At 41.5% G+C, this 27,395-nt stretch overlaps 3 protein-coding genes across 3 annotated transcripts in view; all 3 read left to right on the top strand.

The window, feature by feature from the left end:
• The first annotated feature begins 602 nt into the window (after positions 1 to 602).
• eaf2 (ELL associated factor 2) lies at positions 603 to 5,454 on the top strand. Its single transcript, XM_029530642.1, has 6 exons — positions 603 to 729; positions 1,230 to 1,324; positions 2,030 to 2,166; positions 2,407 to 2,594; positions 2,782 to 3,006; positions 3,604 to 5,454. Exons 1-6 carry the CDS (start codon positions 627 to 629, stop codon positions 3,645 to 3,647), a joined length of 792 nt encoding a protein of 263 aa, XP_029386502.1. The 5' UTR covers positions 603 to 626; the 3' UTR covers positions 3,648 to 5,454.
• Positions 5,455 to 6,604: 1,150 nt separating this feature from the next.
• Positions 6,605 to 15,741, top strand: cyp27a3 (cytochrome P450 family 27 subfamily A member 3). The gene is made up of 9 exons (XM_029529828.1): positions 6,605 to 7,247; positions 8,316 to 8,506; positions 9,517 to 9,716; positions 10,695 to 10,892; positions 11,552 to 11,715; positions 11,796 to 11,962; positions 12,323 to 12,404; positions 12,724 to 12,930; positions 14,297 to 15,741. The coding sequence occupies exons 1-9, from the start codon at positions 7,008 to 7,010 to the stop codon at positions 14,414 to 14,416; spliced, it is 1,569 nt and encodes a 522-aa protein (XP_029385688.1). The 5' UTR covers positions 6,605 to 7,007; the 3' UTR covers positions 14,417 to 15,741.
• slc15a2 (solute carrier family 15 member 2) overlaps positions 14,425 to 27,395 on the top strand; it is a 17,666-nt gene continuing 4,695 nt past the window's right edge. Inside the window, exons 1-16 of the mRNA XM_029529827.1 lie at positions 14,425 to 14,451; positions 17,667 to 17,718; positions 18,052 to 18,301; positions 20,217 to 20,304; positions 20,990 to 21,131; positions 21,373 to 21,465; positions 21,835 to 21,934; positions 22,180 to 22,270; positions 22,351 to 22,428; positions 23,758 to 23,840; positions 23,960 to 24,043; positions 24,208 to 24,297; positions 24,925 to 24,969; positions 25,226 to 25,261; positions 26,218 to 26,306; positions 26,864 to 26,945. Coding sequence (XP_029385687.1) covers positions 18,293 to 18,301; positions 20,217 to 20,304; positions 20,990 to 21,131; positions 21,373 to 21,465; positions 21,835 to 21,934; positions 22,180 to 22,270; positions 22,351 to 22,428; positions 23,758 to 23,840; positions 23,960 to 24,043; positions 24,208 to 24,297; positions 24,925 to 24,969; positions 25,226 to 25,261; positions 26,218 to 26,306; positions 26,864 to 26,945 — 1,110 coding nt within the window. The 5' untranslated portion in view covers positions 14,425 to 14,451; positions 17,667 to 17,718; positions 18,052 to 18,292. The remainder of the gene's footprint in view (positions 14,452 to 17,666; positions 17,719 to 18,051; positions 18,302 to 20,216; positions 20,305 to 20,989; positions 21,132 to 21,372; positions 21,466 to 21,834; positions 21,935 to 22,179; positions 22,271 to 22,350; positions 22,429 to 23,757; positions 23,841 to 23,959; positions 24,044 to 24,207; positions 24,298 to 24,924; positions 24,970 to 25,225; positions 25,262 to 26,217; positions 26,307 to 26,863; positions 26,946 to 27,395) is intronic.

Raw genomic sequence — 27,395 nt, 5'->3', positions numbered from 1 at the left:
TAATTTTTCATTAAGGGAGTCTGTGGATTGAGATGCTAATATTTGTTCTGGACAGTTATGTTTTATTTTACTTTTTTTATTATTTTCTTAGTTTATTTGTAAAACAAGATATCCAATTATTAAAATATCAACTAGATTACAAAAAGGACATATAAATTAGTTCGGCCTCATCTGGCCAGATAAACTGGGACTTTAAAAATGATAATAAAGAGTGTGAATAAGAGAGTGTAATAAAAAGAGTGATTTTGGCACGTCCACCAATAGATGCCACAGCAATATGTGTGTATACATGCATATGTGAAACAACCACATATATAAATATAGTGTCTTTAAAAATGTGCAAAAACGAAAACACAGTTAACAATTATAAACATCTTGTAGACTGCACATGAGAGGTGAAATATATTTTTTTTATTGTTTAATGATTAATAAAAATAAGCAAGAAAAAATGAGACGTTTGTTCTGACGCGACCCAAAGTCGTGATTGACAGGCGCTGGGCCAATCAGAAAAAGGGGGATCAGCTCGCTGACCAATGATAAGACAGAGGAGGCGGGGCTTGGCGGCCGCAGATGGTCATCCGATAAAAGCGAAGAGCAGAAAGTTGAAGGCTCATGAAAGTCTCAGAATGAATGGGACAGCTTACTCCAACTTTGACAACCAAGAACACGTCCTGAAACTGGGAGAGACGTTTGAGAAACACGCCAAGAGTGCTTACCACACAGTGCGATGTAAGTGTTGGGGTTTTTTTTTTGTGTGTTTGTTTGTTTTGTTTTGTTTTTTTTCGTTTGTTTGTTTGTTTCCGTTTGGTCGCCTCGGCTGTTACAGAAGCTAACGCTAGCACATGCTAGTTAGCTCCTTAGCTAAACATCCGAAGGAAGCCGTTTAGCCGCCTCGTCAGTTAGCTCAGAGTCCGACTCCTGTTGGCTCCTTCTACCGTGAATACTGTTTCTGATCCGTCTGTGGTTGTCTTCGTGACTTAACTAAACTCTAACCGTTAATACACATCGAGCTACCAGCTGTCAACATGTTTGCTAATGCTAACAACGCGTCTGTCTGTGCTGTTGCGCCATCTAGTGGTTTGGGCCGGTGGCTGTAGCTCTGAGTCACCTCTTTTTCTGTTTTTGTGTGTGTGTGTGTGTGTGTGTGTGTGTAGTATTTACAAAAACATAAACAATAGTGTGGTTAATATTTAGTGTGGGATTTAAATTTGTGTCCCGTTTGTTCAAAGATGACTTCAAACCGGCCTCCATTGATACGACGTGTGAAGGGGAGCTTGAAGTCGGCAAAGGAGAGCAAGTCACTATAACTTTACCCAATTTAGAGGTGAGTGTTGGATATTTGTTGGACACATGTTTGTGTTACCCCGAACACAACATCATATATTTGTTTTAGTCCCACCTTTAGATATCTATTTGGCATTGAAGTTTGATTATTTTCAGAGAAACCAATTAGTGCAACAATTTGCTGACTGACAGAAATTAAAGAAAATATATTAATTGCACAGTGATGGTAATGTATCTGGTATCAGTACTGGTTAGCTTTGTTCTCTAAGAGTAAACTTGTTTTGATTATCAGTCAGGATAAACGAGACAATTCTACAATGTTAAGTTTACTTTCAGGGAATGATGATGAACATTGACATTTTATACATTCAAAAAAAATCTATAATCTGTATGTTAGTTGCTTTGCACAATATTTAAAATTTTAATTTGTTAACACTACTGTTGTTCTGCGCAGGTTGGCTTACTCACGGAAAAATGACTTGAACAATAGAATAAATGCTATAAATAAATGCATGACATACTGTAGAAGGGAGACTAGAGTAATAATAATAATAATAATAATAATAATAACCTTTTAATGTTTTTAAAAAAAGTTAATATAACTTTCTTCAATGAACTGAAAAGGTTTGAGAGTTATTGTTTGGCAACTGCTCAGAAGTTTCAGTTGCAAAGTGGACTCAGACGCATGATTATGGTATTTCAAAATCCTGGCTACTGATGTGTCTGTTTTTCTTGTGGTGTGTAGGGTTCAAGTGCTCCAGTAACTGTTTTCAAGGGATCCAAGAGGCCGTACATGAAAGAGTGCATCCTCATAGTGAACCATGACACAGGAGAGTACAGACTGGAAAAGCTCAACAGCAACATAGCTGTGAAGAAGACCAGGTGGGCAGAGGAACTGCTTTCTAATTATTTTTCTACTTGACTGTTCTTTTTTTATTATATTTTTTGTTGCTGTTGTAGTTAATATTACTTCAGCAAATGATGTTGATGTTCATTTTCATGTTTTTGAAAATACATTATTTTGAAAGCGGAACAAACAGGAATTAATGATGTAAAGAACTGGAGTTAATGGTGCTGAATTAGTCCATGTAATCTATTCTTTCTTAACTGTTTGTACGTTAGGGCTGAGGGCAGCAGTAAGATCCATTCTCGCCTGGAGCAACAGACCAGTCGCCTGAGCCAGCAGATGAGGAGTATCAACAACAATAGCAGCAGCAGTGGTAGCAGTAACAAGACCTCAGCCAGCTCCAAGAATTCCCCTCCCAAAGAGAAGACGTCCCCAGCATCACCTATGGATGACATTGAGAGAGGTAACACAGTGCCAATGCCAACTGCTCTAAATATGGTGTGACTTAATTTGTTTTGAGGGTTTTGGCCAATTTGCAGCTGATGCCAGTATGCATGTGTGAGACTGCTTGGTTTTTCATTTAATGTGCCAGCCTTTCCATAAATGTGGACAATTATCACGTTTCCTCATCACCTTGCATGTGCATACAGAACTGATGGCGGAGGCGCAGATCATGGACCAGCTGAGCAGCGGCGACAGCTCCTCAGACTCCAACAGCTCCTCATCCTCCAGCAGTGACGATAGCTCCAGCAGCAGTGACTCAGAAGACGAACGGACTTCGGCGCCACTTCCACCGGCCCCAGCCAACCACAGCATGCCTGTTATCAACACCAGCAGCCGCCACCAGGAGAGTGGAGGACTCATGAACACACTCAGTGAGTAGCCCGCTTGTTTCTATCTGAGTATCTAAGAGCGCTTTTGCCCATTTTAGTCCACAATTTCTTATCATTACATAAATAAAAGTAACTCAGATTCACACTTTGACTCTTTCTCAACCAGACACTCTACATGAAATATGTTTAAATCAAGATCCCAAAGTTCAGAGACGGATGATTGGTGTAAAAATAGTACATTTTAAACTTTTTGTTCTGAATAATGTGCCTCAGGCAGGTAAAGGTGTGAATGTGAATGCTTTTGTCTCTAAATATCAGCTCTGTGATAAACTGGTGATATGTCAGCTGGGATCGGCTCCAGTCTCCTGTGACACTGTAAGGATAAAAAAAATAAATAAATAGATATTTGCATTTGCCTCAGTTGTCTTAAATTTGATAATTAAAATTACATCATAATGTCTACAGTGTATATGTGTGTATATATATATATATATATATATATATATATATATAAAAAACTGATATGACCATGTGAATCGTTTTAATTTATTTTTAGACAGGATATATGCATTTTGGGTTATTATCTTTTATGGCTATTTGTCTGCAACTATTATTAAAAACAGATTACGTGTGTTGCAGAGAATGACCTCCAGCTGAGCGAATCAGGCAGCGAAAGTGACTGAGCATCATGGACGTCTGCCTACCCGTGGACAGCAGGAGGATTTTCAGTGCCGTGAAAAGGAACCAGGTTCAGACATATCAATCAGTGTCTTGTTTCCTTTGATGTGAGATGTCTTCTCTACATATCCACAACTCTGCTCGCTAATATAATTAGTTGCTTCTCTGCCTACAAACTCCAAATTTTATGTTTAATTCATGATGTGTATTTTTGTGCATTAAGACTATAGATGCCTTAGTTTTGAGAGACGTGTTGGTTGGTGTAAGAGAAGCAGTAAACTATGCATAATATTTAATCAATGCGGATGCAGATGTGCGGTCAAACTGGCCGACAACATAAGAGGCAGAACGAAAGCAATGTTACCGGCAATGTCGATGGATGTTTCTGGCCACAAATCAGTTGTCTTAAACCGTCACTGGAGTTTCTGTATTTCAGCTCAGCAATATCAGGAACCTTTATAGTGCCTAGGTCAGATGTTACCAGTTTAAGTTAATATTTAAGAGCCTTAGATTTTTCTTTCGAGAAATTAAACTGTCATAACAGAAATTTATTTCCTTTAGTATGAGCCACACTGATATGACAGTCTACTGCATTTTTTCTTTTTTTTTCTTTTAGATTATATTGACATGGTAGCTGTAGTGCCTTTTGCTTTAGTTTACTGATACCCAGCTGCAGGACAAACATTTTCTTGCATTGAAAGCTGTATTAATTAAAATGATTAAACTGTAAACCTAATAAAGCTGCAAACACAACATTGATACGCTATCACTATCCAAAATAGTTCATTTAAGAGGCCCACATCGCGTTCATAAGTAGCTACGTGCCCTTTATTCACTTTCCTTCCCGCTCTGTTTTGGTCTTTGCCCCCACTATATATATCTGACTCTCTAGCTGCTAGCTGCTCTGGTATTTTAACCAGATAGTAGCCAACTCTGTGTGGTTTGACACCAGGCAGGGCACACACAGTTGGCCCATAACAGCTTTTTCACAGAAAACAGCAGACCGCTGTGACTGGAAAACATGTTTAATCGAACAAGAGTTTGTTGGCCAGTAAATCTAAACAATGGGCTGAAAAATGCTCTGTAGAGCTGGAGGATTATCTGTAACTTCATGAGTACAGGAGACCCCCATTTTTCATTACAGTCACTGTATTCACTGTTTATTCATACATATTAAAAAAACAACACTGATTAATGCAGCTGCAATAATTTAGATGTCTCTGATATTTGAGAATGAAAGTTGGTCCGATTTATGAAGTGGTGCACTAGTGCTCCATCGGCTCAGTTAGGGTCTTGCTTTGTAGCTTTAAACCTGCAATACTTGAATTTAATTATTTATAATTCAAAATATACGCGACCAATGGTGAATTGCTTAATATATTTTACGTATATAGATATATAACTACATATATATATAGATATATATCTATATATATTTTAATAGCCAAGCAATTGGAAGTACAAGTTAGTATTGACTATACTGCGAAACAAGCCAAATGCTTTGATACTGCATCCCAGTGTGAGTCTTACAGAACTTCATGTGCCTTCTGTTATTTACCTTTTGCCAGTTACAACATATGTACTCTTGTGTCGTGAGCCCCATATCTACTGTCTCAGCACACAAGAAGCTGCTGTTTACATTGCAGCATGTCTTTGGCATCCCAGCTGATACACACAGAGAGAGAGAGAGGTGACTGTCTCTTTGAATTTGAGAATTCAATACTATGTTTAGCTTTAAGCAGAGCGGTGGCCTCTGGGCATCATTTGTAAACAATTTGAGAGTAATGTCTTTGTAGAAGAATAAAGATTTTAATTGTTTTTTGGGCTTTTGTTTCACTTTTATTTGATTATTGTCATTCCAGATGTCCTAAGTGTATCTTAAGTTTTTAGCATATCTCCAATTATTCTCATTGCGCAGATTGTCATGTGTATGAAAATGAAACTGTCCACATGTTGGGGAATTTTACATGTGCGGAAGTGAGACATTTTCAATTTCTACTCATAAAAAGCTGCTCCGTTTGTTGTCATAGTGGCCCTGAGGTCTCCCCAGGTAACAGCGGGGTATCTGCATTGTCTTCCTTCCTTTTAGTCTCAAGTGTTTCACTGATTTATTTTTGATGACGACAAATACACAATCACCTCAGTTTTGATACATTGATCCGTGAAGAAATACTACAAACACGTCACATGTTCTAATACAATCTATAACTACGAATGATTTGAAATGACTCACACCGGATGAACTGAAACTGCATTCATTTCCATGCTGCACTTCATGGCTTCACGTCGTGAAGTGCTGTATGGTTCCTGTAGTGCAGCGTCTGGAGGGATGCGGGCTGATTTAAGGTCCAATCAAATTCTTAATGTTTCACGAGAAAGTCGCCCCTCAGTGGCTCCAAGAGATTAATGCATAACGGACATAAAATATCTACTTAAAGGTGACATTAGGTATTGACAGAATAAGAACTGTGATTGTCATAATGTAATGAGTTATAGTTATTTTGTATTGTGTATCCAAATGTTTAGTTATTTGGAGCTCTCTTAGACAGCCGTTGACAGTAATATGATGCAATTACACACGATGGAAAGGTTTCAGAAGAGTGCTTTCTGAAAACAAAATGGAGAACACAAGTTGTGTATTCAGGCAACAATACATATGGAAACACCCAGCCCAATCAGTCCTGGAGAAAAATGAACATCTGCCAACAACTAGACTGAAATCACAAACTGGTGTGTAGCTTCACTTCAGTTGTGTTTTTAAACACCATAGTTGTCATAGTTGACTCTTGCAGCCCTCTGTGATGAATGGTGTTTAATTTGTGGCACTGACAAAAGTTTATTACACAACGCAACAACTTGTGTTGACTTCAGGTCTGTGAAGTCAACACAGGTACACACCTCACAGAGGGAAGTTTGTTCTTCTCGTCATCGCTCCTCAGTCAGTTTCAGAAATGGGATTTGATTGTTTTATTTATTTTATTTTTTTAGGTATGTTTTTCAGCCCCCCCTCCTGCTGGATGGGAGATGTGAAAAGGTCAGTGTGTCTTTTGAGTCTCTTGGAGGAGACACACTGATTATTTCTCCTGATTCTGCGCACACACAGTAAACGGAGCTGCAGTTCAGGTTTATGAGCTCAGTATCTGCGGAATGACTCCCAGCTTATGGCGATGACAAAGTCCACGGCCGGCTCAGAGCTGTGCTGGCTCTGCGGCGCCACAGCCTCCCCAGGCTGAACACCAGAGACCCGGACCGGGACCGGCACGACCGTCTGGACCCCCCCACACCCCCCCCCCCTTCCTTCCTTCCTCCTCCTCCTCCTCCTCTCATCCAGGCACCGCGGATCAGAGACTCTGCACACGGACAAGATGTTGAGGAGAAGCCTGCTGCGCTGCGGGCTGATCCGGATCCACGGACGGAGCCCGGCGGCTTGCGGGGTCGACCCCCCCCACCCCCACCACCACCGCCGCCGCCACGCTTCCTCCACCTCCGCGGTGGGATGCGACGGCAAACTGAAAACCATGGATGATCTGGGGGGGCCGAACTTCACGACTTCCCTTTACTGGCTTTTCTTCAAGGGGTATTTCCAAAAGACGCAGCAGCTCCAGGTAAGTGGGTCAGTGCAGCGGTGGAGAGGGGCGCAATGTGCAGACATGCTGATGGGGTTTGTCCATGCACGGTGCACTGCAGTCACCTCTGACCTGCAGCTGAATGCCTTCAAGGATCAGCTCACAAAACAACGAACTTCGGAACCTCTTTTGTTGCACTCTCTTCTAGAGATAAGCTGAATTGTATTTGTGCAATTCATAGAAAAACTAGTTTTGCCTGGTTTTCCCTCTCCCTGCTTGCATGCCTGTCAAGATAAACAAGATCACAATACCAATCTGTTTTTTTTTTTTTTTTGCAGCCTTTGGGGTGAAGCGAATGGATGTTTCAAATGTAAGGAGATTTCCTCTGGGTGTTCCTCCTGTTTCATTTACAAGACTGTGAGATCACCTTGACTTTGAACTTTGACTACCGAAATCTAATGAGTTCCTCTTTTGCCACCAAGTGAATGCTTGTCTTGGTTTTATGAAAGTCAATGTGTCCTTCGACCTTTAAAATCTAATCAGTTCACCCCTGAGTGCGCAGAAAAAAAGAGAAAAACCATGATTAAGGTCAGAGGTGGATATTGTGAAATGAAAGCAGAGTTATCTGTATCTCAGCAGGTGGATTTTCAAACATTGTGAATATTTCACCATCAGCCAGTTATTTATTTATTTTTTTATATTTTTTGGGCCTGACAACAGCAGTTTCAGAGGAATCCTGCTGCTTGTAGAAACTGTGGCTGCACATTATCCAATATTATCTGGCACACTATGTAGAAAATTAAGATTTGAAACAAACTTCACCTAACACCACAAATTATTCAGAGTTTTGATATCTATTATAATATCTAATATAATATTTAAAGAAGTGTCTGGATACTTGTGTCTGTAAGAATTAAAGATCAGAACTAAGTCTACATAGAAAATTTGTTTTATATGTTTCAGAGTGTTCTGAGTGACTGATGACAGAACTGGTTTAGTAATCCGCTCAGAGGAAATGCAAAGGAGGAGCTGTTTTGTATTCATCACTGTGCTAATGAGAAAGATTTCTCATTTATTGTTCTTTCTTTGGCATGAAATTGCCTTAAGGTTGAGCACAGCAAGATCTACGGTCCTCTGTGGAAGTCAAAGTTCGGCCCCTTAGTCATCGTGAACGTGGCCAGTGCCGAGCTGATCGAGCAGGTTCTGAGGCAGGAGGGCAAACACCCGATACGGACTGACATGCCCCACTGGAGGGCCTACAGGGATCTGAGGAACCAGGCCCACGGACCCCTCACAGAGTGAGTCCAACCTCCTGAATTACCAGCAGGTTTTCAAATCCTTGTTGACCCAAACCAGCACAATAACAGCTGCAATGATGAGGATGAATACTCATTTAAACAAAGTCTAAATTTTGTTTTAGGAAGTGCCCTTTTTCAAGTTATAATGCATTTGTGGCTCTCCAAAAAGAAGTCTTTTTTTTTTTCCCCTTGACTTTCAAGCTCCTCTGATCAAAGTCTTTACGTTAACAAAGGATCACATCAGTTCTTTTAATGAGAAACAGACAGCTCAGCCAGATTTTGTTCATGAAGGACAATGTGAATAATATAAAACGTTCATCCATCAAATGGACTCAGAGACAACTCTTCCATGAATCAGTGTCCGTTCACCATTTCAAACTTGCTGGTTTAAAGTTCAACAACTTCATTTTTCCTCATCAGGATGTTCATTTGTGAATGTCGCACACAAAACCTGCCAACATACATAGATCTTAACAATTCTGAAAACAAATTTAAAGCACTAAAATCAGTGTAAATTAACATTGTGGTGTCGAGCAGATGGAAATGGCTTTTACTGTAGCAGTTGTGACACTATAACAGTCGAACAGATTAAGTTCAGCCGTCTGTACTGCATTTATACGTGTACAGAACTGCCCTGTTTGTGCTGAATAAATCAGTCAGACAAACACAGAGACAGACCACAGTCTTCTGTCCTGACTAATAGCAGCGTTCACCCGCTGGTATTCAGTCAGTCGTGTCAGACTTGTTGTGGGAGTGCTCGAGACTGGCAGTGAATATTTTGACACTGCAGGGCTGCTCAAGTATGTGAGAGGCACCGATCCCTCTCTGTCTCTCCATGTGTGCAGGTCTCAGCCTCAAGGTGTGTAATCCACAGAAGGGATGTTATAATCATACTAATAACAATCAGAATAAATAATGTCGAAAATGTCATAGTTTCCAGTTAGATGGTCCGGTGCAGATCTTTGTCTGTAAGATTGTTTCCTCTTATTAATCCTCTTTTTTTTTTTCAGGATGGGGGCCAAGTGGCAGCGCATCCGCAGCATCCTGAACCCCCGGATGTTGAAGCCCAAACACGTCTCGTCCTACTCCAACACTATCAACGAGGTGGTGACGGACTTTATCGGCAGATTGGCCCATCTGAGGAAAACCACCGGCAACGGAGTTCTGGTTAATGACGTGACTGGAGAGCTCTACAAGTTTGCTTTTGAAGGTTGGCAGAGAACAAAACAATTTTTTTTTTTTTGCTTTAATTAGCCTCATAATAATAATTAATCGTAAGTTTCCCTACATGGTCACAGGATGAAAAATGGTTTTGGAGGGGAGAATCACAGAAATGTGAATAATTTCTTCTTCAAAAATCATTTTCAGAAACACAAAGAGCATTTCACAATCAATGACAGGTGCAATTAGAGACAAACATATGTTTTTGTTGTTTTTTTTTTGCTTTTCCAATTTTTGCAACACACCATGACCTCGTGTAGAACGCAGAGTTAGTAAATCAGTGTTCGATGTGTCTCGTGGCCTCGATAGCTGATTAGATACCGTGAGATAAACTAAGGGTTTGATCTCAGTATCAGCTGTGATCCCACAGGAAGGTTCATGGGAGAGATATGACCTTGAAACGTTGCTCACCTGGTTTACATTGGTGAATATGTGTATTGACTTTCAGGATAGTGAATAAAAAGGTGCCACCAGCAACCTTTAACCTGAATTTCAACTATATATTCTAGAGAATAACCCTGAATCTGTATAGGAGTCACACTTGCAGCTCCACAAACTGTGGCGCATAAACCGGTTTGGATTTTAACAGTAGTTTGTGTGCCAGACAGAAGTAGGCTCCTTCAAGTTGTCTTGGCCATAAATGAACCTTTTGAATGTATCTCATAAATTGTTGTTTGCCCTAACTTAAGTCTTGGCAAGAAAGCGAGAAAGCAAACGTAAAACAGAGAGCTTGCTTTACTCTTAATTAGCTTTTGGTTTGGTATAATTTTAAGTAAAGACCTGGTATCAACGAGAAAATTGATTATTTCATGATGGCACTCAGACAATTCCAGGCTCCTTCTGTCCACTGAAGACTCTCCTCCATCTCAGAATAACACTGAGCCATCAAACCTTTGCTTGTGTGGCTTTTTTTCCAGGTGTCTTGTGCAGTATATTTATTGAGTATTCATTTTCTTTCGTAATGCAGGTATCTGCGCAGTGTTGTTTGAGACGCGCATGGGCTGCATGAGTGAGACGGTGCCCGAGGACACCGAGAAGTTCATCTTCTCCGTGGGGGAAATGTTTAAGCTCTCCCATATCGTCATCCTCTTCCCACAGAAAACCTGGCCCTACCTGCCTTTCTGGAAAAAGTTTGTGGCATCCTGGGATCATCTCTTCAGATTAGGTGAGCTGCGTTCATTTCAACCAGGAACTGTAATACAATTCAAGTCAAACATTGTTTAATAGTTTGTAACCACATGTTCATAGAGCTCAGTAAATAATTACTTTTCCTTTAACCCAGCAATCCCTGAAGTTACTTTGAATGAAGAAACATCTATCAAGTTAAATTTCTGTATGCTTTATGTGTTTTGACAAGACTGACACTAAAGGAGCTGAAAGTTGTAAACACACTCAAAAGTGTTCAGACGAACATTTCATTCCAATTTCCAGCAGCTGATCCATCAAAGATTTAACAGTCTGCAGTGGCTGCGTCTGGGTCAAAGCAGTTTTCTGTGTTTAGCTGTTTAAGTATTAATCCTGTCGCTCAGGGATGGAGCTCAGTGGTAGAGCATGTAGGAGGCCCAGGCGGCCAGAAGGGCCTCCGCTGTAAAACTGTAGCCAAATCAAATGACAGAGGGACGTCCAGTCTCTTTGTGGACACAAAGGTTACTGGAGTTCAACCTGTCTGTAGGTTTTGCAGCCCTCATTATGAAATGATTTCAAGGCCACTAAATTTTCATGACTTCCTAAAAGGACAAAGTCCATCATTGTGCTGTTGTTTTGTTTTGTCATCATGTCGGGTCTGAATCAGGCCTCTCTTTTTTTTTTTTTTTTGTCTCCCAGCTGAGGAGCTGGTGCAGAAGAAGGTGGAGGAGATCCAGGAGAAGGTGGACCTCGATGAGAGCGTGGAGGGAGCGTACCTGACTCACCTGCTGCTCAGCGACCAGATGACGTTAACCCAGATTATGGGCAGCATCACCGAACTCCTGCTGGCTGGAGTCGACACGGTGAGTGGGACTTGACCTTTTAAAGGTCACGCTGACAACAGCACACACAGAAACATCAGGTGTGATCCCGTCTGTTGCAGACCTCCAACACCATCTCCTGGTGTCTGTATCATTTGGCCAAAGAGCCGGAGATCCAAGAGCTGTTATACCAGGAGGTAATCAGCGTTTGTCCCGGAGACAAGATGCCGACCAGCGAAGACATCGTCCACATGCCGTACCTGAAGGCCACCATCAGAGAGACGCTACGGTCCGTTCAAGTTGCTTTTCTGCCAGTATGCTTTGTGTGGTTGTCTGAAGGGACTTTGGACAGTTATTTTCTTTTCTGATCAGCCAGCTTGCTTTGAAAACATCCAATAATAAATGAAAACAGTCCAACGTAATTTTGTGTTTATTTGACTGTCAGCCCAAATACCCCAAAATATTCAGTTTACCTTCACGTCTGACAAAGAAAATCAAAAATCGGCACATTTAAGGAGCTGGAACCACCAAACAAAAATTCTTTTTTTTTTTTTTAATAAAAATGATGAATAATTCATGGATGATCAGAATAGATGCTGATATTTCGTCAGCATGACGTCATGACTCTCGCTCTGCTCTGCCTCACCAGGCTGTATCCGGTCGTGCCGGGAAACGCCCGCCTCGTCGCTGAAAATGAGATCGTGGTTGGAGATCATCTCTTCCCCAAAAAAGTGAGACTACATGCTCAAATGTCAAACACTGTCCTGTTGGTTAATGTGTGTCCACTCACACAGTACAACCTTTATCAATTCTGCGTTTCATTTGTGTTTTATCTTATTTCTCTTTTTTTTTTTTTTATGGTGTTTTAATGACTGCTCACTTTCTTATTTTAATATTGAATCCCAGTAAATAGAGAACTAGTCTTTTCCTGGTTGATTTTATTCTCATGAGCTGTGCATCACACGGCGTGCGTTGAGGGTTTCGTGTGCCTTTTATTTGTGCGGTGAAAACTACAATCTTCCAGTTTAACGGTGGTTTCTCCGCTCACAGACGCTGTTCCACCTGTGCCACTACGCCGTGTCCCTCAATGAGAAAAACTTCCCCAACCCCCACGCCTTCCTGCCCGAACGATGGCTCCGGGGTGCCGAGGAGAAGTCCAAGCGTCACCCGTTTGCATCAGTGCCGTTCGGCTTTGGGATCCGGGCGTGTCTGGGACGACGGGTGGCAGAACTTGAGATGTATCTTGTCGTGTCCAGGGTAAGAACAGCCAACACTGTCTGCTTGTTGCATTAATATTGACTTAATTTAAACGCAACAAGAAATCAGAGGTGTGTGAACTTGTAGTTTGTTTTGGGCTGCAGCCCTCTTAATGATTATAACTATAATTATTATCTATTACAATGGATTTAAAATAGCTCCTCATGTTAAAGGTATTACTCCTGTACATTTATAAACATTTGAAATGTCTTTATAGCTCCAACATTACCATGTGCTATAAACTATTAAATGTTTTAAAAGGTGGACTAATTTATTGCAAAACAAACTCTTGAAGGGAATCATGTTTGCTCATGTTTGAGTGTTTTTACCTTCTGACCTCAGTTGTGTATCAGTTCAGCTATGCGGAAGCTTTCACTATTATAATATATAACAATCCAACAAGATCTATATGTTCTATCAGCGAGTGAAGGTGGCAACGTGTCGTTGATGCTGAGTATTTGGATTACATACCAGCAGATGAGTCCCCGGTTCGATTTCTGGTTTACTGAACTCTTTTTTTTTTTTTTTGAGCGTCATTCCTCTTCTTTCTGTCCTGTTTTCTATCTCGCTACAATATCTATGAAAATAACAACAGCATAAAATAGAAAAAATAAAAAAGCCAATATACACCTGTTCTTTATTTTAGCTTCAGTTTGTTTAAAAAAAAATCTGCCTCACATTTTGGTCCCGTGGTTCCTGATCTTTCTCATATTGTTACAATTTCTTGTTTTGTTGTTGTTGTTTTTTAACCCCAGCAGCACTCAAACACCCAGAATGCATGTTTGTGATTTGAGCCAGTTCAACACCAATCTGAAAAGAAAGCTGTTGTTCATTCATTCATTCAATCATCTTTGTCATCTTCACTGGGTGCTGCAACCAGCTCACATTGGACGGGGGTCAGGTCACAACACACAGAGACACACAGAGACCAACAACCACTCACAGTCACACTCAGACCGTCGGACAATTTAGAGTCACCCGTTCCCCCAAACGTCAGGCAGGAGGAGAACATGCACCACACAGAAAGGCCCCAGGCCCGGAAACCAAGCCAACAACATTCTTAATGTGGGGCAACAGCGCTAACCACTATGCTAGTTATTCAATAGCTGAGTTAATAGCAGCATTGAATAACATCTAACCTGAGCTCAGAGCTGTGACTGTTTTGCTTCTATTATTCTTGGAACTAAAATGACCTTTTCAACTGAATCTTGTCTGTCTGATGCCAGCCAATGAATCTCAACCTGGAGTTTGTCTTCCCTCGTGTAGTTTATATTAATATGTAACCCACCAAAAAAAAAAACAACCCTGAAATTTCGCTCACTTGGAATATGTTCTTAATATGTGTAATATGTGTTTATTTCTAAAGATAATGAAGCACTACGAGGTGAGGCCAGATCCAGCTGGGACCACCGTGAAGCCGATCACCAGGACTCTGCTCTGTCCTGCTGAACAGATCAATCTGCAGTTTTTGGAGAGAAGAGTGTAGCAGGAGGAGCCGAGTGCAGCAGGAGGAGTTTCTCTGTGAGCCCTTTTAGTATTCACAAGCAGTTCTGTCCTGTCACCAAGCACTTTTCTTCGATTCGTAGTTCACATCACAAGAACTGGCTGGATCAAACGCACCAGAAAAAAAAACAACAACACAATAAACAACAAGCTACTGTAGAGATTACAAAGCAGCATGTATTACATTTTAGACATCTATATTCATGTAAATATTCATGCTTTAAGCAAACAACCTTTTTTTTTTTCCTTTCTGCGAATGCTGCAGTTTTGCTTTTGTTCAGTTCTTGTTGCCTCACAGCAAGAAGGATTCCAGAATCCGTCCAATCTGGGCTGAGCCAACATACTGAGTCAGATCATTTTTGTCCAACGGGGAAATAGATCCGTTTTGCTTCAGCAGGCCACAGCTGCTGTTGTTCTTTATTTTTCCTATTGGAGACAGTCAAACACCAAAGCATACAATGTTTGACCCCCCCGTCTTTCTCTATCACCCAGTTCCAAGCACTTTGACTCCTACTGACAATATAAATCTGTAAAACCAGGGTCTACTCTCTTTGGGAAGTCAGTGATATGTGAGAAGACAGAATAAGTGGGAAATAAACTATGGCATGTCTGTGTTTGCGTGCAGGTAGGTGTGTGTTCATTACAAGAAAGAACTTGTCGCCCAGAGCAGCAGTGCGATTCACTGATGTGTTTGGACAGATGAGCTGTGTGGCAATAAGACACAACTTTCTGCAGAGACAAATAAAACTGAACTTTTCCTTTCAGAAAAACTCCCCAGAGCTACACTTCTAAAAGTGTTTGTACTTTCCTTTAAACACTGCACAAACATGTCAGTAACATCTTTAATCACATCATCTTCCACTTCCTCAGCGTTCAGATTCATTTCGTCCTCCAAAGCAACACACTCAGACATTTTGGGGGTCAAACGATAAGATGTAGATTTCTGGAAAATAACTAACTGGTCTCTCAGTGACATTATATATTGTGTAATTTCCTGTTAGAAATCATAAAATAGTGCATAACAATGTAAAATACAAATTCACTCAGTATAAAATAAATAATAATAAATTCGGACCTTCTGCTATGGACACACTTTTGAAATTTTTTGTATAATGTCCCAGAACAAACTAAAAGAAAGATGATTAATTTTGGAAAAAAAAAATTGTTTCCTATTGTGGTCTCTTACCGAAGAGGCAGCAGTGAGATCAGTTGTGTACTTGTGTTGTGGTGGAACACTATAAACGTCTCATCAACGTAAATGATTGTCTGTAATTGCTTGACAATATGAAATGTTTAAATAGGTCACAAACAGGTTTCTTTTCTGAAACACAACTTTTTTTTTCCTGTGTGTGTCAGCTGTGGACCGATGCTGCCCTTCTGTGGACACTTACGGAACTAAACCTTTTCCCATTTTTCTGATAATCATTTGCTTGTTTCCATAAATAGTGAAATTCCACATAAACAACTTAAACTGCGTCAGAATTCCCGGATAGGCTAAATCCTCTGACAACACTGAAGTGGTGTGAACGGTAGATTTAGGATGAAAGATTTATTCCACAGCTCTGAAACTGGAGTTTTTTCATTTAACCCTCAGGTTGTCTCAGTGGTCAAAAATGACCCGAGAACACGTTTAACAGCACAAAAACCCCCAAATCATCTTTTTTCCTCACTGAAACACCGCCTTTGTTCACATTTTATGACAGCTATACACAAAAGGGTGCAAAGGTTGTCCTCTGGGTCATTTTGGACTTGGCAGTTATGCAATCATTAACACACCATGAAAAGTTGAGATCATGTGCCCTCCTAACTGAACTCTGATAAAACCATAACTTTCCTGCGTGTGCGCAGCGTCTCCCCTCCACCGACCCCACACAAGGCAAGTTCACAGGCAAAAAAAAAAAAAAAATCTAACTTCTAGTTGCCTACTAAGATTGAAATTTTGTTTTTTTTGCCAAATTTTTGTTGTAAAAAATGACAACATAGGAATAAAATAAATAACTGCTAACGTGGGATGACGGCGTGTGAATGGTGAAGAGGCGAAGCCCAGATAGTCACAAAGTTTGTGGTGAATGACAGGTTGTTTTAACTTGGGCTTATTTGTCACGCAAGATAAAACTAAATGCACACATGAATCCTGCTCACAGCAGAAACACTCGATGAGGAAATCGTTTTGAGTCAGGATCACGATGGCAAACTGACGGTTTAATTTTGTTGGAAGAATGAGGAACAGGTCATCTACTCCGAGGGGCGACTCCCTCTGCACGCCAAAGACTACAGATTAGTGTGCTTTTTTTTTTTTTTGTTGTTGTTGTTGTTTTGGTTAGGACCATCCATCCAACACTTATCTGTTCAGGCCTGTGGGGAGTCTGGAGCCGGTCCCATCCTGGACTGATCACCAGCCGCACTCACACTGAGGCCTAAACATGTTTTTACCACACAAATCCAAAGAGGCCTCAGCCCCGGAAATGAAACTCAGACTTTTTGTGGTTAATGTGAGATTGAGCTCTTGATCCGGATTTACAGATCCACGTCCTGTTGTCATCAGCAGATGCGCTTTTCTAAGTTGCTGTCTTCTGACCTGACAGTGTTGGTATGAGTGCAGTTTGTAAACGCCGTCTCTGACAATTTTACAAACAGACTGCGAGTCAAACTTTAAAGCTGCACTATTGACGTGATGATTGACGTGACTACAACTAGCTCACAGTTTCTCTTCACTAGTTACATAGCAGCTTCCCTTTTTTTTACCAGGAAAACATGGTCAGCTCATAAAAATGAAGACATGTTACAAATCAGATCATACACGAGTGGTCTAACATTGTTAATTAATTTAGTATCACTGCTTTAGTTGGAGCTGGATTCTTGTCCTATTGGTAACGGCCAGCATCAATGAATCTATTCATTTTCAAACAATGCATTGGATGGATAGCCTAAAGGCCACAACCGGGAGAACAACAGGTTAAATTCCTGGGTTTCCCCTCCAGTCGGTCAGAACCAAGTCCAGTTTCTCCAGACAGGACTCTCTCTGTGAGAACAGACTTTTTCCGTTGAAAGTTACATACAAGTCCTGGTTTTTCAATCTACCATAAAAAAAAATTACTTATAAAAAGGACTTATTATCTAACGTTTATGTTACTCATGACCAAAAATAATTCAGTAATCACGACAAAGTCATGATGATTAAAGTTGACTCCACATGAATTCATGTGCTCTTTGTTCTTCTTCTTCTTCATCAGAGAAGACTAAAGATGAGCACATGGAGATGACGAAAGATCCACCTCACAACATGTGAGTTGGTTCACACACACACACACACACACACACACATGCACACACAGGCAATGCAAGTTTCCAATGATGCTTTCAGGGACAACCCTCCAGAGGAGAACAGGCGGCTTTGGACCCAGCAGTCCCGGTTCCGGTCTTCAGGTCTTGTAGAAGCTGCAGCTCCTCTGAAGTCCAGCCACATTGTGTGGACCTCCTTTTCCACACAACGTGTCTCCATACAAACTCAACACTTAAAAAATATATAAAATATATGTGTGTGTGTGTGTGCTTGTGTGACACACATCCCAGAAACGCACTTTTTCTTTTTTCTTTTTTTTTTTTTTTTTTTTGCAGACTTCCTCTTTCCAAGAAGTGAAGTGTGTGCATGCGTCCTGGAGGAGCGTCTCACGGTGGATGATTAACTCAGATCCAGCTTTGGAGGCGTGAAGTGATCCGGGTTTTGTTGCTGTGCCTCGGCCTGGCGGAGCAGATCGGATCGGAGCAGATCGGATCGCAGGGGGACGGACTTGGACCGCAGTCAGCAGCTCCACATAGAGCCGAAAACATCCCGGACTGTCCGGCCGAGAGCAGCAACATGGCAAAGGTAAACAGTGCACAGTTTCTACAGGTGTGTGTAGATGTGTGTGTTTGTTTTTGTTTTTGTTTTGTCTTAAAAAAAAAAAAAAAAAAAAAAGTTTTTAAATGTACATTTCAATCCACCGTAAAAAGAAAAAATGGGGGGGGGAGGGAGAGAACCAACGGAGACATGAGCCGAAGCTGGAAATGTCTCTGAGAGAGAGAGAGACACTTTGTCTTCAGACCCAAAGTGTCAGACAGTTGAGTCCTCTGCTCCATCTGCAGCAGCTGCTGCTGCTGAGATGATGCAACAGGCGCATCATCTCCATTTTCCATCATTTGTGCTTAAAACACAGAAAGAGTGAGGCTGCAGAACGACAGTTCAGCCCCCCATGGTCATCCCTGCAGAGATGTGTGCTCAGGTTTTTGCTTTTGGGCCATGCAGGACCTCATGCTCGGCTTAGCAGGCTGTGATCATGTTACAAAGAGCGCCCAAAATGTCTTTGGTGGCACTTTTCCATATTTTGTGAAGAGCCTGACTGTTTCCACATGTCAGGAAATAATAATTAGAGCAAAGGTGCTGGCTGCTGGAGGGGGTAGCTTCAGGGGGACTCCACCACCAGAGAGGATCCTGTCGAAGTAAGGACCCAACCGAGTGTTTTCTATCACAACCTGCTGACACTGATTCTTAAAGGTGACCTGAAAAAAGCAAAAAAACAAACTGCACCCCAACGTGGACGGAAGGAAGGCAGACTTTTAACGTGGTACCTATCAAGATAAACTGTAGAGGATTCAACATGCACTCACAATTACACGTCAAATTTAGGGGGAAAAAAAAAACAACCCATAAATCACAGATGAAACCTTTTTGCAGTAAATTCTGCTCAAGAGTTTCAGATGATGAATCTTTCCTTCGCAAGTATAAATCTGTTTTTATTAACGCACTGCAACAATTCAGCTCCATTATCAGACTGTCTGTCAATTATGTTAAGATTAGCTGATTTACTGTTGAGGAGACAGGAAACAGAAAAAGTTGAAAGCTCACAACGAATTCCAGAAAAAAAATCCCATCTGCAGACGATCTGTTCGGCTCTTCAGCTTGGGATCATGTGAAACGCAGAAAAAGCAGCAGATTTTCAAAATCGAAACGAGATTAAAATCTTATTTTTTTCAACAATATTCTGGTCACTTAATTGCTGTAATTAATTTTATTTTCTGTTTGGAAAAATTTCACTTTCACTGAAAGCTTTCACTTTAGGACAGAAGGGAAGAAAGAAAAAGCTAACAAGCAAGCTATTAAATGCAAAAACACATTAAACTCTCCCTAATATCTGGGAATTAACAAAACAAGTCATCATTCCTCTCATTCCAGGTCTGGTTGGATAGTGTTGTTTAAAGCAAAGCATCAGATATTGATTATTTTTGCATATTATCATGACTTCACCTGTAAAAACTTCACTGTGATATCGAAGCGACGGCTGAAAGTTGTAAATGAAATTTTAGGTTGTTGGTGCGTTTAATTTGGTTTCTGTTTCAGCAATAAGCCAGATAAAGTGGAAATATGAAATGAATACACCGATCGTGTTCAAACCTTGTCTGTCCCACAGCTTTGGAAGTCAGCTGGACTTTTTTTTATGGCTGTCCGGGGTCATATCAGAAGCTTTGAATTTCTCTAACTCTCCTCTCTGTAGAATAATTAACTTTAAGTTTTTATGAGTGACAGTGTAACAGGAGGTATGTATGTGCTGCATTCCTCCTCCTTTGGTAAAAATACCGATCGACTCTCAGTCAGATGGTGAAACAATCAATGGAACCAAACAGCTGCTGTTTGATTTCAACAAAGAGAGGACAGATAAGAGATAAGAGGAGGCTTGTTTAATTAATGCCAACTACTGCATGTTGTAGTTGATCCTCATCTCGTACACAAACTTTCTCTCTTTTAGAAACTATGTGGGACCAACTACCCGACCAGCATCTGCTTCATAGTGGTGAATGAGTTCTGTGAACGGTTCTCCTTCTATGGCATGAAAGGTATGAACAAATTCACACGAGCGCGGCTCAGCCTCAAACACAGGACTCTATATTCACAGAGGAGGTTCAGAATCTGAGCAGAAAAGCTCATGAGACGAAGCCAATTAAAAGAAGATGCTTTGATGTGGTCAACAGGAAGTGAGTGAATCAGACCACCGTGACTGTGGAAGAGAAGATAAAGATCTTCTCCCACATGACTACGCTTATTCTCACATGTCTGTCACATTCAGCATCCAGTTCAGTGAGGTGAATTTCACCCATCCGTTTCATTTCATTGTTGAGAAGCAATGATTCAGCAGAAACATTAAAAGTCCGTGCTATTATCAGATTATCAGAAGTCATTTATTTATTGAAGGTCTCATTCCACATCTTCTGACAGTAGCTTATAGTTTGTCGTGAAATATGAAAACCTAACTCATGGCTGATATTCCTATCAAGGGGAAATATTCTAGATTGGCTTCTGATTTTTTTGTTCGACAAAATTGGTATCTTTGGAAATATAACAATGAGAATAAATGATATAAATCCGATTAAAAAAAACAAACACGTGAGGCATCCAAAAGGGTTGAACGAAGGCCTGAATGTTCTGAATACTGAGTGTTTCGCTGATCTTTGTCAGGTCGTGGAAGTGGTTAGCTCTTCCTCCGTCCTTGACCTCGGCTCGTTTTTGTGTGTCTGTTCACAGCTGTGCTGACGCTCTACTTCCTCACCTACCTCCACTGGGACAAAGACCTCTCCACCGCCATCTACCACGCCTTCAGCAGCCTCGCCTATTTCACCCCCATACTGGGAGCTCTCATCGCCGACTCATGGCTCGGGAAATTCAAGTGAGTCCCCGTCGCTTGAACGGCGTTTTCAAGTCATGAAAGTATTTTTTTGCTATTGTGCGCAGAAATGTTGAGGTTTGTTTCCTCATACAGCCGAGGCGATGATTTCATTTTGCACGGCCTGATCCTCTAACACGACCCATTAGTGGGGGTGAATCACTCCGACCAAACATACACAGATCTTGCATAATAACAACAGTGCAGCTCCGAATGTACATAATGACAGTGTTCGCCCCCACAGGACCATCATCTACCTCTCCATTGTCTATGTGATTGGACATGTGGTCAAGTCGGTTGGAGCCATTCCCACCGTGGGGAGCAGCGACGTGCACATGTAAGCAATCTGGAGCTGATTCAGAGCCGCTGCAGTTACAGCCGGCGGTTCGGGGTGGTAGGGATTACCATCATGTTTCATTTTGGATCCCTCAGCATGTCGGGGATGTGGCCAGAGACTCAGTTTACAACTGCCCTGGATAATTATTTCATTAGAAATACTTCCTCCTGTCATTTGTCATCTGTTCATTTATGTGACTAACTGCTGGTTCCTGCCGGTAAGTAAAGAAGATGACTCCAAAACCTGCAGATGTAGTTTACCATAAACTAAAACAGACCCAAAAAAAAAAAAAAAAAAAAAAAAAAGTTGGATAAGTGAATAGGTAGTAGTGGTGCATTGTGAAATTCCACTTGTGTTTTTGTGTCACAGCGCTCTGTCCATGGTTGGTCTGATCTTAATTGCCTTGGGCACCGGAGGGATCAAACCCTGTGTGGCTGCATTTGGCGGAGACCAGTTCGATGAACACAGTGTAAGTTTGTTGGAATTAAATGAGGAAACTACAGTAATACAAAACCCAGCAACAAATTAAAGATTCACCTGAAAATTAAATTCAAAATACTGCTCTGTCTTCATCAAGTGACGAAATGTTGCATGTGTTTCTCAGAACAGCACCAAACAGACAGACACTTCAGAAAAACTGGTTAAAAATTGATTATACAAAATTCTTAAATAGCTTAGTATGAATATCAGTACGGATTTTCATGCATCCTCCAGATTAGCGAGAGGCAGAAATTCTTCTCCATCTTCTACATGTCCATCAACGCCGGGAGCCTCCTGTCGACGGTGGTGACGCCCATACTGCGAGGTGAGCGTTCACAGTGGTGAAGTCCAGTGTTTTTGACTGACATCGCTGTGATGGCGTTAACGTGGGCTTGGCTCCTGCAGGTGATGTGCAGTGCTTTGGCGGTGACTGCTACGCTCTGGCCTTCGGGGTTCCTGCTGCTCTGATGGTCGTCGCTTTAGGTGAGTATTCATCCATCTAACAACGTCCAATCGGGTGTCATCTGCATAGAAGTAAAAATTTGGCCAGTGATATTCCCATCGGCCCCAGCTCTTCGCTTAGAGCTGATGAACTAATGTTAACATGCTGACAAAGATGGTAACCATGGTAAAGTTATGTTAACATGCTAGCTTTAACGTTATCTTAAAGTGCCGCAGTCTCTAACGCTAATTACCGAATGATCTAATGCACTGCAATATCAACGGGATATTTTACATTCCAACGTTTAAGAGCATCATCAAAAGTAAAGTAAAGAAAGTACGATAAAATGGATGAAAGGAGGCAGTAAATTATTCTGAACTTTAACTTCACTGTAAATCACAACAAGAGACAGACGCACGTTGTCTTCATCACCTCATCTCAGCAGTCTGAGATGCTCCATCTGAGCTCCACCGTACGATGAGGACCAAGTGTCAGCGTTGAAAGCTCTGATGTTTGGGGAAATTCTTTTCAACTTTCATGCTGACCAATAATGTTCAATAGCTATCCGTGGAAAGTAAAAGACGTCTTGATGGCGACACGTCGCTGACCCTCTGCCTGGTTGACTCCGTCTGTGGAGCGCCGGTGCTTTTCCGTTAGTGTCCTGGATCCAATCAGTCCCACCCCTGATGATGTTACACAGCAGTGAACTTACTGCCGAAGCACACAAGCTCAATGGAAGCGAAACGCAAAAATGCCACCAAAGAACATTTCATCACCATTAAACACTGACAACATGAATGCGCTCACTCTGCAAATAAGAACGCTTTACATTACAATGACCTAGTTTTTAGGTTTTAACGGTCACCGTCTCATCTCAGTGAGTGACTTCAGTTTGAAGTCCGGCCTTTGACGGGCTGGGCTTTCTGTCCATTAAAGCCCCTCAGCATACGTCCTGACAGTCCGTTGTTTCTGCCGCTGAGCCCGCAGCTCCCCTGATCCTTGTGTGATTCACGCTTGGCTGCCTCCTCGCTGTGAAAACAAACAATTCTTTTAGGACCAGAGAGGCCATGAACACATCACACAGTGCAGGGGCCCTCTGTGTTGGCGGCCTGGAGTGTGTTTACAACATGTTGGAATTGATTTCCCCAAACCTTTACTTAAGCCACCGTAAGAGGAACAAAAACACCCGTAAAACAATAAACTACCGTTAAATTCTGCTCTGCATCTCATCTGTATTTGTGGATTTAGAAGTACGAGCTGTTAGGAGGCCAGTGGAGACATTTTTTGCGCAACAGCTGCGCCGCACCCAAAATAAACAGTTTCTTCTCACTCCCCCAGCTCCAGACTAACTCTTTATCCATCTTGTGCAGTTGTGTTCATAGCCGGCAGCAGCCTGTACAAGAAGAGTCCTCCCCAGGGCAACATCCTGCTGGAAGTCTGCAACTGCATTGGTGTGAGTTATCTCCTGGATCAGTTGACTTATTAAAACCTATTTGTGCTGTAATAATCATATGAAACTTAAACGCTTTTTTAGCGTCTGTGTCTGAGATTTTTGTTTTCTTTGGGTTGCAGTTCGCCATCAAAAACCGCTGGCGGAGTTCGAAGCGTGGCCCAAGCAGGCCGCACTGGTTGGACTGGGCCGAGGAGAAATACTCGGTAACAAAGTGAAGTCTTCCATGCAAAGATTTGTATCCGTCCAAGAAGCTTGTTGGAGGATTTTATTGAAAAGTCAAAGGAGCATTTGTATTTGTGAATCAATAATCTGACCGCTCTGTGGGTTTGTGTGTTTTTTTTTTTTTTTTGTTTGTTTTTTTTTACAGAAGCGTCTGATCCAGGAGATTAAGATGGTGCTGCGGGTTTTGGTGCTCTACATCCCGCTGCCGATGTTCTGGGCGCTGTTCGATCAGCAGGTAAGTGGAGACAAACGGGTTATCAGCTGTCACTGCAAGAGTGTGCCTGCAAAACCATTTCATTTCTTTTTATTTCACACAAAGCTGAACGCAATGAAAGCATGTAAATGGAAGTTAGTAAGAGGCAGCAGGTCGCGGGTTCGGTTCCCGAGCATGTAGCGGTGAGCCAAGATTTAACATTTTAATACCCCAAAAGTAGACGGACGTTGGATGGAGGGAGGCCATCTAAAGTAGCCTGATTCGGAATAACAGAGAAAACTCTGCTTGACTTTTCCTAAAATCTCAGCAGCTTCATTAAAAAAAAAAGAAAAAAAAGGTGTGGTTTTAATGCTAAACCCATCATCACGTTGTTGTTGTTTGTGGCTACACGGCCACTTTACTCAGACAGCTCGAGACAGGTCAAGGTCTGATGTCACAGCTCTTTTATTCAACGCCATAACGATCTGCTATCTCTGGCCAACGCACAACACAACTATCTGAGCCATAATCAAAATTCCTGAATTTCATTGTTCCAAAATTTACTCTCCACTTGAAACAACTGATATCAAAACTGACCAAAGAAAAACACACACAAAGTCGCACACTGCTGCCTGAAAATGCAGTAACCGCTGTTTTTCTTTATCGCAGGGTTCCCGTTGGACACTGCAAGCCACAAGGATGAACATGGCTTTTGTAAGACCTGCCTTCTGGTGTCAAATTAAATCTGATAGCATCTTTATTATTGCACTTTCATATCAGTGGGTGGGCTGTGATTGCAAAGACTGTCCCAGAAAACAGCTCCTCCCTTTGCTAAGGCGTTGTCACAATTTCCGGCTTTATTTCAATCATGATTACGGTTAGTTGTTTATGACCTGGACAAATCATCCAGTTTAAATTTATGAAGTCAAAGTTTAAGTGGCTGTCTCACGATGGTGTTGTTTTATTGCAGGGAGATTCATTCAACATCAAGCCGGACCAGATGCAGGTCTGTGTTTCGTCTTCCTCTGGTTCCTAATGAGCAACAGTACATGACACAATTTTCCCAATAATGAAACAATTCTAAAATTAAATGATGATATTTAATATATTCTGCATCAGCTGGATCTGACGTTTCACTGAAGCATCCCAACAAAGTTCAGTCAACTATTCAGAAGCAGCTCAAACAAACCTGACTGTTTGGGTGTTTGTCTTATAACACACACAAACACACACACACACACACACACACACACACACACACACACCTCCTCTGAGTACAGTCTGACACTTGTACTGTAACAGGCCCAATTACCAGAAGAAACAAAGAGGTTTAAAGTGTGTGTGGTTAGTTTAACATACTTTCATGATTGCACCTGATCAAAATATGACTCTATTTCTGCTCTGCTGAGCATTTGGACAGTAATTTAGTGAGAATGTTGTTTTTCATTTTTCACATTGTTGAAAACATAAAATTACTTTCAGGGAGGATGACAGATAACACTCTTTTGAGAGCGTTGAAGGCTGGCTCGAGCTTTAAATTGAGACAGTTTACAGCCACATCAGTCTTAAATAAATTGGTTGTAGGAAAATGTCACCGTAAAACTAAAGAACTGTGGCAAAAAAAGTTGTGTTATGATGACTGTAAACACACTAAACTCTGTGTCAGGCCTGTTGCTTCGTCGTTATTGTTTAACTTCACTTCTGCTTCGCTCCAACTCAATAATATACGACAGCGATTTACGGGTTTGTGGTATAAATGATGTTCTGATGTGTTTGATTTGGTGAGTTATTCTCACAAAGACACTTTTAGAGGTGGTCATCACGGCCGTCTCTTTACTGGTAATATCGAATTAGAGGCTCGTGAGTCTCTTTATTCTTGTGTAACTAAACCTTTATGATTTTAGTGGGCTTTTTATAGAGTCATTTAACAGAGATTTATTTTCCCCTCCCTGCTGTTTTTAGATGTTGAACGCTCTGCTGATCCTTGTCTTTGTGCCCATCTTTGACCTCATCATATATCCACTCGTCCGTCTCTGCAGAATCAATGTCACGTGAGTGTTGTTTAGGATACATCCATCTTTATTGCAGGCATGAGCATTTAAGAAGCCCGTTAAAACGGGAAAGTGAGCTGGGTGACCTTTAATTTATCCCCCAGTGAAACCAGTACGTGCTCACACACACACACACAGCCTGAGCATTTACAGCTGTAAATCTGATGTGTAGGTGGAACACTCATTGTTTTTCTTTATTGTCCTGGGATGCTTTGACAAATCGAATAATTCCCTCTGCAAATATAATAAATGCTCACATTATCACACCGCAAAAGAGTGGTTGTACATTAACAAATGACGCAAAGCTCTTTCCGAATTTATCATTTTATCCCTTTATTTTTAAAGGCTGTAAAGGACACATTGGCAACAGGTGGCATGCCAAAACAAGTAGTGAGCCAGGCTCTTATCTGGCAGATCAGTGAGGACACTGGTGTGGAAATCACTCCTCAGATTTATAAAGTGATAAAGCCTGACATTCAGAGCACTAAACACACGCTGGGCCTGTTGTCGTGGAGGGAATATAAAAACGTTAACTGTCACTGACCTTCTGTTTTCAGGCCTCTCAGGAAAATGGCCATGGGGATGATTTTTGCTGCGCTGGCTTTCTGTGCGGCCACGCTGGTGGAGGTGAACGTTGTGGTGCGTACGAACGCTCTTCAGACATTCAACCATACCCTCACAGATGCACAAGCGTCACCCAGATAGAAAAAAAAAAACGCTGAATGAAGTGGAAGTGGAATTGATGAAGCCTCTCGGCTTCCCAGAGGAGGACAGCAACAGCCAATATGTCCTGGAAAACACTGAGCTGTCCTCTGGGTTATGATATTATACAAACTGTCACAAACCTCCAAATTTAATTTTACCTGATTTAATAGTGGCAGCTGGAATTAGAGCTGTCTGGATGAGGTAAAGCTGAAATCACGATGGCAGCCTGGGGGACGGCAGTGCCGGTTGGTCTGTCCGTCCACCGCTTTGGCTCAAACTCAATTATCCCCAGCAGTTACTGGATGGATTGCCAATCAGGTTTTTATAGACATCCATGCCCCCTTTAGGATGCATCCTAATGATCCCGCTGATTTCCGGACTTTC

Source organism: Echeneis naucrates, chromosome 21, assembly GCF_900963305.1.
Source record: "Echeneis naucrates chromosome 21, fEcheNa1.1, whole genome shotgun sequence".
Taxonomy (NCBI): domain Eukaryota; kingdom Metazoa; phylum Chordata; class Actinopteri; order Carangiformes; family Echeneidae; genus Echeneis; species Echeneis naucrates.
The sequence above is the reverse complement of the archived record's forward strand: the minus strand, read 5'-3'. Positions and strand labels throughout refer to the sequence as shown.

Coding starts and splice junctions, on each gene's coding strand:
- eaf2 (XM_029530642.1), top strand. CDS start 627: ATGAATGGGACAGCTTACTCCAACTTTGACAACCAAGAACACGTCCTG. Junction 2,595..2,781: donor TATGGATGACATTGAGAGAG/GTAACACAGTGC, acceptor ATGTGCATACAG/AACTGATGGCGGAGGCGCAG. Junction 3,007..3,603: donor AGGACTCATGAACACACTCA/GTGAGTAGCCCG, acceptor CGTGTGTTGCAG/AGAATGACCTCCAGCTGAGC.
- cyp27a3 (XM_029529828.1), top strand. CDS start 7,008: ATGTTGAGGAGAAGCCTGCTGCGCTGCGGGCTGATCCGGATCCACGGA. Junction 12,405..12,723: donor ATCATCTCTTCCCCAAAAAA/GTGAGACTACAT, acceptor CTCCGCTCACAG/ACGCTGTTCCACCTGTGCCA. Junction 12,931..14,296: donor TGTATCTTGTCGTGTCCAGG/GTAAGAACAGCC, acceptor TTATTTCTAAAG/ATAATGAAGCACTACGAGGT.